The 15,703-nt window shown below is 47.3% G+C and overlaps 1 protein-coding gene across 1 annotated transcript; it reads right to left on the bottom strand.

The window, feature by feature from the left end:
* Positions 1–2,123: 2,123 nt before the first annotated feature.
* On the bottom strand, positions 2,124–7,360 carry LOC136483510 (L-gulonolactone oxidase 2-like). Its single transcript, XM_066480596.1, has 2 exons — positions 6,440–7,360; positions 2,124–3,355 (listed from the first exon to the last, which is right to left on the bottom strand). The coding sequence occupies exons 1-2, from the start codon at positions 7,244–7,246 to the stop codon at positions 2,255–2,257; spliced, it is 1,908 nt and encodes a 635-aa protein (XP_066336693.1). The 5' UTR covers positions 7,247–7,360; the 3' UTR covers positions 2,124–2,254.
* Positions 7,361–15,703: the final 8,343 nt, after the last annotated feature.

The following is a 15,703-nucleotide window of genomic DNA, read 5'->3' as shown; positions in this document are numbered from 1 at the left end:
AGCCCTCCCACTCATCTCCATCATTGATTCATTATCTTTGTGAGATTGGAGAAAATCCAAGTAATGTTTGAGTGATTGCATCTAGAGGCACGTGGTGTTAGTGTTTCGCTGCAAATTTCACTTGTTACTCTCTTGGTGGTTTGCCGTCACCATAGATGGCTTGGGCATCAAGGATCGTTGAGCGAGGTTGGTGATTATCTCCGGCTCCGATCGTGATGATTTGAGGGGTTCTTGATCTTTCACTGGCGGAGAGCCAAAAGGTACTCTAGTAAATTGCTCGTGGCTTGTGTGATCCTCATCTTGTTTTGGTTGTGCGGCACCCTATTGAGAGAGTTTGGCGTGTGATGTCAATTAGCGTGTGAACCTCCAATGAGTGAATCGCCACAACGAGGACTAGCTTGCCGGCAAGCAAGTGAACCTTGATAAAAAATCATTGTGTTTATCCTTGATTCTGAGGTGATTGGTCTTCATTGATATTGATTATTATGATTGATTGTTCACTCCTCGACACGCGGTATAACTATCTTGCTCACCTCTTTTACATTATCGCAAACTAGTTATCAAGCTCTTTAGTGTAGCTAGTTGTGAGAGCTTGTTAGTTTGGTTATGTGGCTCTTTAGTTAGCCTTTGAAAGCACATTAATTTAGTGTAGTGTTTATAGATATTGTGTGGATAGTTACTATCTAGTATCTAAACGTGAATTAGTGTTTTGGTCCATTTAGACTCTCATGCAACTGTGCTCGCAAGATTCATTTTTTGTAGGAAGTACTGTGAAAATTTTTTGGCAATCAACCCCCTTAGCCGGATCCTTCAGCGCGTGGCTCTAGGAAAACGAGCCGAGTATCTGTTTTTCTTGGCCAAGCTTGGCTAAGCCCCCATCTCGCATCTCGATCTCGTCACCTCCCGGTCGCTGCCGCTCCTCCTCGCTCCCGGCTCCTCCACGCTAACGCTGTCGCTCATCCACGCTCACGACGATGGAGACGCTGCGGAGGACGACAGACGCGAGCTCCGCCAGATCCCCGGCGGCCACATCCGACCGAGCCCCCGTCGGCCACCACGCGAGCTCCTTCCAGAACTCCGGCGGCCACATCCGGACGAGCTCCCGTCGGCCCACCACTCAGCCCACATGCGAACTCCGACGAACTCCGCCGGCAAGATCTCCTGTGGCCTCGCGCGGGGCCGGACGGCGGTGCGTGCGGTGGTGGCGGCGCCGGAGGAGGAGGAGGAGGCCGCAACGCGGTGCGTGCGGTGTTGACGGTGCGTGCGGTGTTGGCGATGCTGCTGGCGTGCGGTGGTGGCATGCGTATGCGTGCGGTGGTGGTGGTGCGCGGCCACCACGGTCGAATACGTGGCGACCAGGGAGCTGAGCGCAGGGAGCACGCGAGCTCCGACAAGGTCCACGCGAGCTCCAACGAGGTCAATCCCCGCCATGGGTGACCTCGCGGCGGCGCGTCCCGCAAAGGGGTTCTGCTCCCTGCCACCGTCGTTCCATTCCCCACCGCAGGTTGTTGCTGCTGCGTTGGCTCTCCCAACCATGGGTCCCAAACATGGAGTGACTGCATCCGGCAGCCACAATTGCAATCTGGGGAACGAGTTCAGGATGGATCGATTGCAATCTGGGGAATGAGTTCAGGATTGAAGAAGCCCCATCCTCATCGCCTGCCATGGGGGAGAACTCGTTGCTGTGCACGTCTTCCACCTGTTCGACGAAATGCTTAAAGGACAGCAGGTGAAGGTAAGCTCGCATTTGTAAAGATGAGGTGAGTGCACCCAAACAATTCTTGCAACCAAACACTGCTCTATCTAAGCTAGGCTTACCTAAGCATAGCAACCAAACAAGCGGACCTTGCGTAGCACTAGCCAGGCTTCAGATGCCCTGCCCTGGCTTAGAAAGCTGACCAGGCTAGGAATAGATGGAGAACCAAACAGACCCGTATTTATTTAGGAACAAAGGTAGTAATTTGAGTGATTTAAAAGCAATATGTGAGCTATAAAGCCGAACCATTGCTTAACTCCACAGCAGCAAAATAAATTCTGCTGGGAATCTTGAAGAACGTTGAAGCAACCAAATTCCTGCGAGAACTCAATGAGTTTTGAATAAAAACCAGCACCAGCCAGCCCAAACCAGCACCAGCACTAGCACCCACCAGCGAACAGGGTAATGAGTTTTCCAATGTGGCTAATAAACTAAACATATCGGTATTTCTAGTAAAAAAATAAATAAAATCCAAACGTGGCCAATCAATTCAGTATTCTACGACGACACCCTGGTGCAGACTCTGGCGTCCTTGTACACCTTGCCGGGGCGGCAGAGGTAGCCCTGCTCCGGCGCGCAGTGCTCGTCCCGCGAGCACACGCACATCCCTTCGAGCGCGCATCCGGGCGCGTCCGTCGTCGGCGACCTCCCGCCGATGCCGAGCATCATGTCGCTCCAGTCGCTGGAGAAGAGTCCGTCGGGGTCGTAGGCGTCCTTGACGCGCAGGAAGCGCGGCAGGCCCGGGTACTTGCGCGCGGCGCCGACGAAGGCGAGGTTGCGGTTCTTGCCCCAGTGCGGCAGGCCGCCGTACTTGAAGATGCCCATCTGCTCGATCTCCTCCAGGACGTCCTCGAACAGGCGCGCCCGCGCGGGGTCGCGGCTGCGGTAGTAGGTGAAGTCGAAGTCCACCATGTCCCCCGACGGCTCCCCGCGCGGGGTCGGCTTGCCCAGGTGCGCCGTGGACGCCTTCACGTACCGCATGAGGATGCCGTCGTACAGCTCCACGCCGCACAGCGCCCTGGGGTCCAGGTCCCGCAGCCGCTGCACCTCGGCGACGAACGCCGCCGCGCGGCGCAGGGGCAGGCTGAAGGTGGTCTGGTGGAAGAAGGTGCCGCCCCGCACGCGCGGGTCCCAGGGGCACGCCGTCAGCAGCGCGTCCTCGGGCCCCGTCACGCACCCGCCGGAGGCCTGCATCCGGTGCTGCGGCCCCACCACGGGGTACCCCGTGAACAGCCAGCCGCTCCGCCGCTGCAGCCCGTACCCGGCCACCGACAGCGCCGCGTGGGTCACCCGCGACGTCAGGCACTTGCCGCTGCCGTTGCCGGCGCGCTCGAAGAGGTCCTCGGCGAGCCGGTTGGCCTGGATCACCAGCGTCGGGGTGGCGCGGAAGCCGATGAAGTCCATGGCGCCGTCGCCGGGCGCGGTCAGCGGCAGGCGGTCGTCGATGCGGTACACTGCCCGGCCGTGGCCCGGGAACCACGAGATGTCGGCGAACTCGTGCTGGTACCCGAATTTGGCCACCTGCTCCGCCAGGTCGTCGTCGTCCCGCTCCGTGAACGTCACCGAACGCTTGAACAGAGGTTGCAGCGCCAGCGTCACCTTGCATTGGGAGTATATGCATAATTTTAGCTCCCAATCAAACTTATCCCGACTGGGAAGGCTTCAATATTTATCAAACTGCTAAATTGGACGATCCAGTGTTTCTTCTTTGATGCTAAATTAAAAACGGGATCTTGGAATTTTGATGAATTCAAAGTCAGCCAAATAAAACGTCTCTCATCAAGAATATGAAGGGATATTAATATATTATATCCTTTATTAGATCATTTTCGACTTGTACACCCGATCAACCTGACTTTTCAGCCTGTTCCGTTGGTTGTATTCGGCTTATAAGCCATGGCTTATCAGTCAACTGAATATTATTTTTCTCTCACACCAAATTAGTCAACAGTACTTTCAGCCTATGACTTATAAGCTAAACCAGCCCAAACGAACAGGAACGTTATCGTCTAACTAAATTATATTTTTTCGAAATTATATTGGACTGTATGGGTGTATAAGCATCACAAGTCAAACGCATTGATTGGCCACTGAATTCAAAAGGGGAGAAATGCATGGATAATTTGCTTTATTGCCAAAAGAGGAAATAATTCAAGCAAAGCCCACATAGTTGTGCATTGAGTTGTATGATAAGAAATATGGACAGTTCACTTGTACTTCAATATTCCTCACGTGCAATAGGAGCAGGAAACAATTATATGTTTTACTAAATTACGCAATTCGAATTCGAACTTGAGACCTTAAACCTTACCATATTATTGACCTATATGCACCAAGTAATTCAACCTACAAGTTTAAAGTGATAGAAAATATAGGTAGTTAACTGATACTTCAACAAAGCTTTGTTGTTCAATCAAGCGTCTGGCTATCTTATTACTACAAATAGAGGGATTTCTTTTGGGGCCATCATGTTGAGCCTCAAGAGGTAACACTTGAAAAAGAAGATGAATCATTTGATTGTTTAGAAACAACATAAGAAGTCGACTAACATTTTAATCTACATAACTAGTATTGAAGTTAAAAGGGTATTCTTCTGGCTGTTTTTTTTTTACTTTTCATAATGTCCTCGTGCTCTTGTCAATCAATACATAGACCAGCAGTTAACCTATCGGTTCTTTTAAAAAATAAATGTCCTTATGCATCTCCCTATCCCATATGTGACCGCTCGTCCTTATACAAGTTAGAACAACATGCATCTACATCGATATCCATGGCGCATCCAACGACACTACGGAGCCTGATTTTAGTACACATATTGGAACAGATGTTACAATTGTTGAATAAATCTCTAAGAACAAATTGTCTCTAGGTGACACGCAATAGGTTGTATGTTCAGTTGCAACGCACGGGCACATTTACTAGTAAAACTTTAATTACAATTTGTTACATCTATCTAGTTTTCTTAAAAAATAGCCAATTTTGTCTTTGCTGAAAATAGTCTAAAACAACTCCTTATGTCTATAGGTAATAAACTAAATATCTCTGCTATTATGAAAATAACCTATAGTAACCCACTAATCTACGAATAGAGGCGCTGATGAAGAGAGGTAACAGAAAAGAAGAAAATGCGTAGGAACTAATTATTCGTTTTCTGGCACATGTAAAAATCTACCGGTGCAGAAAAGACGCGCGTTGTTGTGTGTCACTGCACTGGTGAAAAAGAATGTCGCGTCCTAGCTCAATCGAATATTCGAATCGCCTTTGGAGAACGGAGAATAAGAATCATCAATCTTCGTTTTAGTAATAACCCTACATTTTTTTTATAAAAATAACCCTACATTTATATGTATACTAAATAAGTGAGTTTGGATATAGCTAGTTTACCTCAAACGACGAACCTAAACGCATCTGCCTATATATAGTAATCTAAAGTGTCATGAATCAAAAGGCCCGTCAAATGTCTTTGGCCCATAATAATAAATAAATATATATAGGAAGTACCATGGAGCCAACTATAAATTCCAAAACCATAATACTTAAAGAAAATACCCCTCTATATAAGTAAAAAGAAAGTAGGGCCCCCTCAAAAAAAAAAAGTAGGGCCGCACCATGCCGGCATGTGAAGAAACGAAGAATAGCATGTTCTGATGTTCTAAACTGTAAAGTGATCCCTCCTAAGGAATGTCCTTTCCGAAAAAGCCAAAACACAGGGTGTCTTGATTTGTACTAGATGTTATCTTTAAAAAAAAAATTGTACTTGATGTGTCATATATGCATGCATATTTTCTACTCCAAGAATCATCGAAATGTTGCAGTCCACCAATAAATGTTGTAGTACGCACCGCTTTTGAGTGTGCAAGTAGGCATATGCTCAAAGCTCTCAAACATTATGGATCTTGCTTTTACGAAACAGATTTGCTTAAAAAACAATTTTACCTATTTGTCTCCTTAATTCCAAGTCATGTACAGTTTGTTTTTAATGAACCAGAGCACGGGGACTACTATGCCAATTCATTTAAAGGTAAGAGTTTGGTACTTTGGTTAGGCTATATATTTCTAACCCATTGTTTCATGTCATGCTCTTTCAACATGCTATGTTAAATGAGGAGAGAATAATGGTACAGCCCTTAAAATGTATACTAGCACGGTGATATTTCATCCATTTATTAATTGGTGTATGATCGATTAATTTATCTCTATGATAATGGGCCTAAAACAAGTGTATAGTTCTATTCTAAAAATTGGGGTTTTTTTTTATATATCAAACTATATCTCCACGAAGATAAGTATTATTGCTTCTACCCATGTCAGCAAAAATGTCATGTAGATAGAGCACCTAACTAATGCCAAAGCTAACACCTATTATTGCAAGTAGCCGTATATAGATGTCATCTAAGGGCAAAAAATAAAAAATAAAAAACAATTAGTCACTTCTAGCACTGTAGAGCTCACGGGTTGATTGAGTGGATAAAAAAAGTAGCTTATGCCGGCTTATTAATAAAGAAAAACAAAAGGTTAGAAACACTGTTGTATATATAAGACTTGGAATACTTTTTTTTGAAATCTGAGAGAAAAGAAATTGCTGTACAAACAGTCAAACACGCTTGCCAAGTAACGAAGCAAATGAGATGAGAAATCCAATACAGTTTTAGCTGATATAGAGGGCCACATATACGACCTTACCTGAGAGATGACGCCGAGGACGCCGAGAGGGACCTTGGCGGCGTCCAGCTCCGGATCGCCGGCGGTGAGCACGCGCACCTTGGCGTACCCCTCGGCGGCGGGGGCCGGCGTGACGATGCGCATCCCGACGACATACTCGTGCACGGCGCTGCCGTTGCCCCAGAGCGAGCTGCCGTGCGCGCCCGTGCCGAGCATGCCGCCGACGGTGAGCCCCCACCAGTAGGGCGTGTAGGGCAGCGCGAGCCCGGCCTTGGCCGCCTCCGCGACGAGGTCGCGCAGCGTGACGCCGCTCTCCACCGTCATGTAGCCCGTCGAGGCGTCGACGGACACGACGCGGTCGAGGCGCCTGGTGCTGATGACGAGCCCGCCCTCGGCCTCCCCGGCGCGGCCGCCGCTCCCGCTCCCGGGGCACGCCAGCTGCGGGATGCTGTGGGAGTAGCGGGTGGCCGCCTTCATCTTGGTCCCGGACGCGGCGCCGCGCGCCACGGCGCGCACCAGCTCGTCTTCAGAGGTTGGGAATGCCGCGGCGGCCGCGTGGCACGTCGAGCGGTCCGGGAACACGCCGTAGGCGCTCGACACGGTGCAGTCGGCGCCGGACTTGCCGCCACCGCCCGACGAGCACTGTATGGGGTCCGGCGGCGGGCTGGCGAAGACTCCTCCGTGGTCGGATGCGGGGCCGACCAGCAGGACGCTGGTAAGGGTGACGAGGACGAGCGGCAGCATGCTTCGCTTGACCCTGATGAGGACGAAAGTTCCGGCTACGGGAGTAGCTGTTGTGCCCATTGTATAGGAGTACAGTGCAGGCATTCGTTCGAAGCAGCTAGCTAGCAGCTGCCGGAGCGAAGCTTTGCAGGGAGCATGGCAGCAGGTCTATATATGCAACAGCTATAACCATGTGCCTGTAGTCACTTGTAAGTAGTGTTGAAGAAAGGCAAGGAGAGAGAGAGAGAGAGAGAGAGAGAGAGAGAGAGAGAGAGAGAGATGGACAAATGGTGGCTTGTATATGTATATATAACAAATGGCTTCATCATATTGTCTTTCCAAATTCCCATGGTCCAGTCCAAGAATGTGTATACGTTCATACATACGTACGCTTGGTGTGGTGTGTTGTCAAATCAAGAGGTACTAGGCGCGTAAAGCAACAAAAGTGTGCATCGTCTTACTGTACCCAACACCTATTTCCTTCCTGTGTGTGTCGGCCCCCGCTTGTGTACCGAGGACGACGACGAGGAGCACCCGCGTCAAGCCATCGGGGTGCTTAATTTCGCCTTTCCACATTACTGTACATTTGATATACATGATATGATGGCGTCGTGTGGCCATATATATATATATATATATATATATGGATCCATTTGAGAGTGATGAGAGCCCTACACGGACAGCTGTCCCAGGTGATCCGAACATGCCCAGTTCGCTTTGACGAATTCAGAGGAATCATATGGGAATAGTAAAATTCAGTCGGGAACAGTATTCCCTTCGTACAGCCGAAAAGTCTTGAACACAATTAATCCCCACATATATAAGTGGGGATCCTGGCGCCCTACAGGTGGATGGGAACATGAAAAGTCTTGGACACAATTAATTCCTCTAAGAAATCGCGACCCCTTCCCCACAATGGTAATTCTCTTCTCCTTTTTTCTCTCTCTGGACGACTCTCCAGATATTGGTATTGTAACAAAAGAAAATACTAGTTGGGAAGTAAGTAGCAATGCATCCAGCATTGCGTATATATATAGGCAGAGGCAGGTTTAGTTGCCATTTCAATGTATTATAACTGGTCATAAAAAGCCTAATTAGTTTCACTAAAGAGCCTATTTCAATGGACACTGAAAAGCCTAGATTCGTTTTCTGAAAAGTTTATTCGTCGTTGACATGATAAATCACTAAAAAACCTAAATGCTATAGGTGTACTATGTAAGTAAAGTGATAAATCGCTGTTGTCATCATACTCCTCGTCCTTGTAATTGAAAAGTCTATTTTCATTGTTTGAAAAAACTAGATTCATTCACTATTACTAAAAAGCATATATTCATCTGCAAAGCGTCTGCACGATACAATTGGACTATACACGTTCTAATGAATTTACATTTAATATGTGTACTATATTTATGCCTTTTTAGCAGTGTAGTATAATTAATGATTTACGGAAAAAAATCGCAAGAGTTTCCCTTATTTCAGGAGCATCCACAGTTATAAACATAGACATCATTATATAATACAAACATTTAATAGTCCAAAGAGCACAATACAACCACATCGAACATCATAATCAACATAACATGTCCTGTATAGTCTAAATAGTCCACAATGTCCATACAGTCCCAAATAGTTATAGGAAAGTAACTACAAAATCCATAATAGTGCATACTAACATCTACCACAAAACCCTCACTGCCTCACTAAGAGCGCTGGTACCTGGAGTGTAAGGGTCTGGTGGACGGCGTCGTCTAGTGCCTGAATGCTGTGTAGGCTGAGTCGAGGGAGCGTCCTGGAGCTGAGATAGGCCAAGCTCCTCGTGCCTCTGGTCCATGTTGTCGTCGTCGTCATCCTCGTCCCCTGTAGGTGCTTGGCTAGAGAAACCTAAGCCTCCTCTGTCTACGGAAGGAACGTACACGTCTTGCGTCGTGACTGTCCGACAACTACAACGAGCAGCCGTACGACGTAGCCGACGTGATAGCCTCTGTTGTACAAAATTATGTTAATTGAAAGAATCTAACATATTAATAATATGTTTGAAAGAATATTTTGAATCTTACGTCTAGGAATCTACGTGTGTCGTTGTCCCTGACTCTCGGACGAAAGCGCTCAATGTCTTCAACGGGGCATTTGAGGGTATTGCCCTTCAATAATGTTCTCAGTAATAATACTTCTCAACAGATAGCAACAATTTTTGTTTTCTTTTGTACAAGAATCTAACGTATTATATGGATGCTACGGCTTGAAGATGTCACGAACTAAAATAGATACCTCTAACGCATAATGTATTGGTATGCAACTTAACATAGAAAAATAAAGCAATTGACTTACCACTCTGTCCAAGATTGGTCCTGCCTCCACCTGCCTTCCTGCACAAGTAGATTGGTCGTGCATCGTGTCTTTATCGTCAGAGGACTCGATGTTGGCGTAGTCATCTTCTGTCCATTGTAGCCTCAGCCTGCAACGTGTCGCACGTTGGTACCAAGCTTGGTAGCGCCTGAACTCACGGTTCGTGTGCGGCTTGTTGTTCTCATCCACGTTGTGCAACAGCTTCCATTGCTCAATGTAGTACTAGTGGTGCTTCTCCTAGTCAAAAATCTTTCTGTTCTTCTAACGATCCAACCTGCACGTATGTCATCATTACTTAAATCCATGTACATGTCACTAGCTTAATGGAAAGGGACCATCACAAGATAATTGAAATAGCAAAACACTTACTTGTGTAAGTCAACGTAAGTCGAGAACGGAGCCGTTGGCCAAAGCTGTCTCACTCCAAATTAGCATGCAACTCTATCTGGCAGGTGGAACTCGACAGCATAGAAACAGATTAGAGGGCACCTCATCCTATAGAAGTCGTCGTCGTACCCACACATGCTGCTCAACTGAAAAGGAAGTGCCCCCTCCATCGCACGGCTCCCATGACACCTACAACATGTCCAAACAAGATGTTAGATGCTATACTAAACTATTTCAAACTAGCATTGGAAATAAAATTTACTTACACTAGACGTCGTGAGCGTGTCTAGGTCGTTCGTGAACTCAATGTACGTCCACTGTAACCTCACGTGCAGAACCCTAACCTAGTCCCAAAGGTATGCCCACGTCGGCTATCGACGTGGAGGCTGATCTGGGAACCACTCAGGATGAGCCAGAACCTTGGGACGGCCAACTGGTAGATGAGCCAACATCCACAACTGGAGCAGGTACACGCCTCACAAAGCCAACGGTAAAGAAAACCCAAGACTGCAGAGCCCCAGCTGTACTGACCCGCCTAGTCCCAGTCACTGAGGTAGTGGACCCACATCCACGACGTAGTGTCACCCGTGGCATCGGGGAAGAGAACGCAGGCAAACAGGTGTAGGATCCACGCCCTGTAGTAGTACCTAGCTGTCTCCTCATTTGCCTTCTCAGGGCACTGTGCGAACTCTTGTCGGAGCCAGGAGATTAGAACTCTAGAAGTGCGAGCCCCTTGCTCGCCAACCTCACACCTAAGGAAGGCCTCTACTCATGCTCTCCAACCTTTTGACCTGCACTGCCCAGTCACTGCGTTGCTGTGAATCCTCAGGCCTAGCATCTTCTGACAGTCCTGGAGCGTGACTGTCATCTCTCCAAAAGGTAAGTGGAAGCTGTGAGTCTCTGGTCGCCACCTACATTTTAGACAAGCAAGATTACATGTAAAAAAGGCAAGCACATGAACAAATGGCCATGAATGGAGGTTATAATTGAAGATAATACCTATCAACCAACGCAGTTATGGTCGCTGAGTTGAACTTGGACAACCCACGATGAACCAAAAAAGAGATGACATCTAGGCCAACTCTTTGCAGGAAAGGAGTGTACCTGTTGTCATACTGCATGTTCAAGAACCCATTGTGGATTCTAGGACGAAGGAGCAGAAGGTCCTGCATAGAATAAAACATAGTCTCCTGTTACTTCACAAACACATGTACGCTTACAAAAATTTGAACAAAACATATAGATTATTACCTACCCCTCCGCTATAAGACGTCCTCGGTGGGTTGCCTCGTACGTCGGGTCGAGCAGGTGAAATTACGCCATCCTACAAAAAAGACAATGAAATAGAAATTCAATATACAATGAAACATAAACTTAGAAATGTACAAGTAATTGACACAATTACAAGCATAAATTGAGACATGCATAATTAATTGAATGAATACGACAAATATAAAACAATGAAAACAACCAATAGTTGCACCTCACTAATCTGCCAACGACAAGTGCATGAATTGTGGCCCAGTCTACCACACTTGCCGCACTCGTACTGCTCGGGGTCAGTAAGAAATGGGGTTCCTCTCCCACGCCTCGTTCTTCCAGGTATCTAATCCATAACCATCATGTGCCTTGTCCTCTTCCTTGATCCATGTTTGTTCAAACGGTAAGCTAGATCCACAATGTACTTTGGCCCATCATATGGAGGCCACTCTCTAGGGTCCTGAAAAGGCATGAAGCGGGGGCTCCATGTGTGCACAAGTGTGTCGACACTAAACTCGTGAGGTATCCTGCTCTCGATATTATAGTTGCGATGCCTAGCTGCTGCCACCAAATGAGGACATATAAAGTGGTACTGCCTTGGTTTACCATAAGTGCATGTGAAATCTTAGAGGATTACCACATGCATCCTCGACTCTCAGACCTCACTGTCGGATGTTGTACCACCCCTATGCTCGACCTGATAAGTCCCTATGGCATGGTCAAAACATGTAACCTCATGTGTGCCAGCCCTTTCATTTGCCTTCTCTAGGTGTGCCTTTGGTTTCGGAGCCCATATCTCTCTATCACTCCACAACTTCAATGCATGGGCGTGTCTATTGTTGAACCAGACAACAAGCTTGTAGAAGGTGAATTGAACGAATGCATTCACTGGCATACCATGTATCCCCAATAGCAACTTATTGAATGACTCCGCCATGTTGCTGCACTGAAACTCGTACCTCCATCCACCAGTGTCGTGAGCTCTTGTCTATTTCTCCAAATCCCTCATCAAACATATGAGCCATTGTCTATCTTATGCATTTGATGCAGTTCTGACCTGCTCCAACTTTTTTTGAAAGTACTTGTCCTCAAGCTATCGAGCAGCCTCCTAGAACAGATCAAAGTTATCGTTCACACCATCCTTCTAGAGTAGATTCTCAGCAAGGTGCCGAGTACACCAACAATGGCGCAAAGGTGCATACCCCTATATCTGCTCTTGCATGACATTAAGTATGCCCTGGTACCTATCAGATATGATGCCAACCTCCCTGCTAGGCCCAACCACATGTATCTGGACTAGCCTCAAGAACTATCCCCAACTGTCATTGTTCTCCTTCTCAACCAAAGCAAATGCCAATGGAACCAACTTGTTGTTCGCGTCACAGGATATAGCTATAAGAAGTGTGCCCTAGTATTTGCCAATCAAGAATGTACCATCAATGGAGAAGACAGGACGATAGTGCCTAAAGGCCTCGACACACTAAGGGAAGCACCAAAAAGCATGGAAGAATATTTGCCTCCTATCCTTTCATGCATTTGGTTTTGGGATGTACTCATAACGCATGCCTGGATTCACTGTTTTGATTGCAATGAAAAGTACTAGCAGCTGCTCATACCCATCCTCCTAGTCCTCATATATCATCTTCCATGCTCGCTACTTAGCCCTCCAAGCTTTATCATAAGTTATCACATAACCTTCATACAACACCTCAACGGTCCTGATAATTGTCCTAACCTTCATGTTGGGTTCTCTCTGCAATATTCCCATCAACCGCTTGGCAATAAGGGTAGATGTCAACTGCCGGTGCTTCAATGTCAGCACATGGTTGGCACAATTGTGTGGCCTGACAACTTTTGTGATCTTTCACTTTCTAGTGACCTTTTGCTTCCTTGCACAAACCCTCCATGGGCAGCGTTCCTTGTCACACACAACTGTGTAACGATGCTCTGTATATGAATGCAAGACCTTGTAAGGTCTCTTTCATATCACTGTAAACGCCTGCAACCACCTCTTCAATGTAGGGAGGTCCTTAAATACCTTCCCATTCTCAATTACCATGTTAGGGCCGGCCTCAGGAGCTTCTAGGAGCTCATCATCACGTCCTTCTACACACGCCTGATCGGAATGAGCAAGATCGCTAAACTCGTGAACTCTTGGATCACGACAGCCAGGAAAGATATGTCTCAGCATCTCAACATCACTCTCTGTCAGCTCTCCAACAGGACGATCATCATCAGAATCAAGAGCCCTTGCCATCTTATATGGCTCCGAATCATTCATAATTTCAATACTATTGGAGCCATAGAATCCATCTCCACATAGCACTTGCGCAGCAACAGTGGGCACATCCACATTGTCAGGAATGTCTACTGCAACATAAGTAGAAAAATGAGGAAATAATAAAAAATTGGATGTAAGGAATGGGGTAAGCTCTCAATAACCTTGTGGATAAGACACTTACTTGGATGATTCTGTGTCAAAGGGATCTCATGAGGAGGATCTGCCACAACATCATGAGTCTAACAAGCATCTCCAACTAGCATATTGGGGGCAGATTGAGCATTGGGAACCGTAGGTGCAACCTCCACATCCATATCAGGTTCTGGGACCGGAGAGTCAAAGTGTGCCTGCTGACCCATTGGTGAGGAAAACCCATGAGCGATGGGATCAACTAACACCCGACGCACAACCATGTCCAAACTTTGGAACTGACACTTCATAGCTGATCTAACATAGTTCTTCCACTAGTCTGTACACCCAATTGAGATCATCTTCCTAAGGATATTAGGAGAGGAACCTAGGTGAAGTACACCCTCCACTGCGATGCCATCATCATCATCAACTCCATGGCAATGTAGCTCCTCCCAAGCCTTTGTAACCAACTCACTAAACGATGGCTTCTCATTAAATAACACATGCACACTTTGCATCTCAACAAACTCAACATATCCATAGCGATCTCTTTCCACGGTGCCTCCATAATATATGCTCACTAGATTGTCCATGTAGTAGTTCAAACAAAAATTAAAATACAGTTCGTTTAGTCCCAAGTAGTTGTTATATAGTACCTCTCTAATAGTTACTAACCAACTACACCCTAAATAACTATGTCACTAGCTATCTAACTATATTTATCTAACTATATTTATCCCACTAACTAAATCAACTAGATATCTAATAACTATATCTATGTACCTATGTCACTAGATATCTAACTATTTTTATCTAACTATATCTATCTCACTAACTAAATCAACTACCTACATCATGTCATTTACTAGAAACTACCAAATAATCTAAGTAGCACTACAATTCAAGCTAACTAAGTACCTACATTGCATATTCAAAAATTTTACCTGTCCAAGTCAATGCAACGATGCGACGTGGACGTGGAGGACGGGATCGACGGCGAGGTCGCGGCGCGCTAGGAGTAGGGGCCGTGTCGTGGGCGCAGGACGGCCGGCGCTCTGCACGGCGAGGCGGCACGGGCGCGGTGGCCGCCGTTGGTGCCGACGAGGGTGGGCGTGGGCACGGGTGGCCAGGGCAATGCGCGGCGGCGGCGGTGCGGCAACGCTGGTTCGGGGAGCGTTAAAGAGAGAGAGGAAGATAGAAAGGAAGGGAGGGCCCATATGTAAGATAGGGCTTGGCGCTAAGATCTACGGTGTCGAGCTCGGCGCCAAGATCACGGCGCTAAGCTGCCTGCCAAGTCATCGCCACGTCTGCGTCGAGCCCAAGACCTAGGTGCCAAAACCTACGGCGCTGAAACGTATAAGCTCGGCATCACCAACAATGGCGCTGAGCTAAGGGTATATATTTTGAAATCATATCTCCAGAGGTATATTTGTGAAAAAAATTCAAAAAAGGGCTAAAAACAAAAAAATTCGGGAAAATTGACGGTGATTAATTGGCGTAGCACCACATGTAAAAATGTTCAAACTTAACTCAAACTCAATCTTGATGTGAGTATATATGTGACTGCGACCCCTTTTATGAGTGTGATATAGTATTCATTGTAACAAGATTGTGATTAAGCAGGAAGCTACAACTATGCGTAAAACATGTATCTACTCTTATCAAACGAGTTTAGTTTGGCCGCCAGAACCAGCTGCCACGTCTCCCTAAATTGTGTCGGCCATTAGATCTCACAGTGAACGATCCAGATTGCTTCAATCGGATTTTACCATAAGTGGCTTCTCCTTACCTTCTCCGACCTCTTTTCTATTCCTCTCCGGCTTCTCCGGCTTCTCGTCCGAATCCAGCCAACCCATATATATATATACACGCAGCTTCTGATTCTCCTTCCAGACTCTTCCCAGAATATCTCGCGTCCTCCTCCTCCTCCTTTCTCTTCCCTTTGCCCCGAGCCCCCGACCGCCGCTGCTCCCCTGTGCGCTGGCAGCGCGGCACCGCATCGGCGGACGCGGCCCCTGCTCGAGCGGCGCACCAACGGCGCAGGTGGCACCGGTCCGGCCCTAGCCCTGGCCTCGGCTCCGGTGGCACACTGCCCCGCGGCACCGGGCCTAGGCGGCTAGCCCCTGGCCCTGCGGCCACGCCGACCTAGGGTTTCG

This window comes from Miscanthus floridulus, chromosome 1 (genome assembly GCF_019320115.1).
Source record: "Miscanthus floridulus cultivar M001 chromosome 1, ASM1932011v1, whole genome shotgun sequence".
Taxonomy (NCBI): domain Eukaryota; kingdom Viridiplantae; phylum Streptophyta; class Magnoliopsida; order Poales; family Poaceae; genus Miscanthus; species Miscanthus floridulus.
This window is presented reverse-complemented; position numbering and strand designations above follow the sequence as displayed.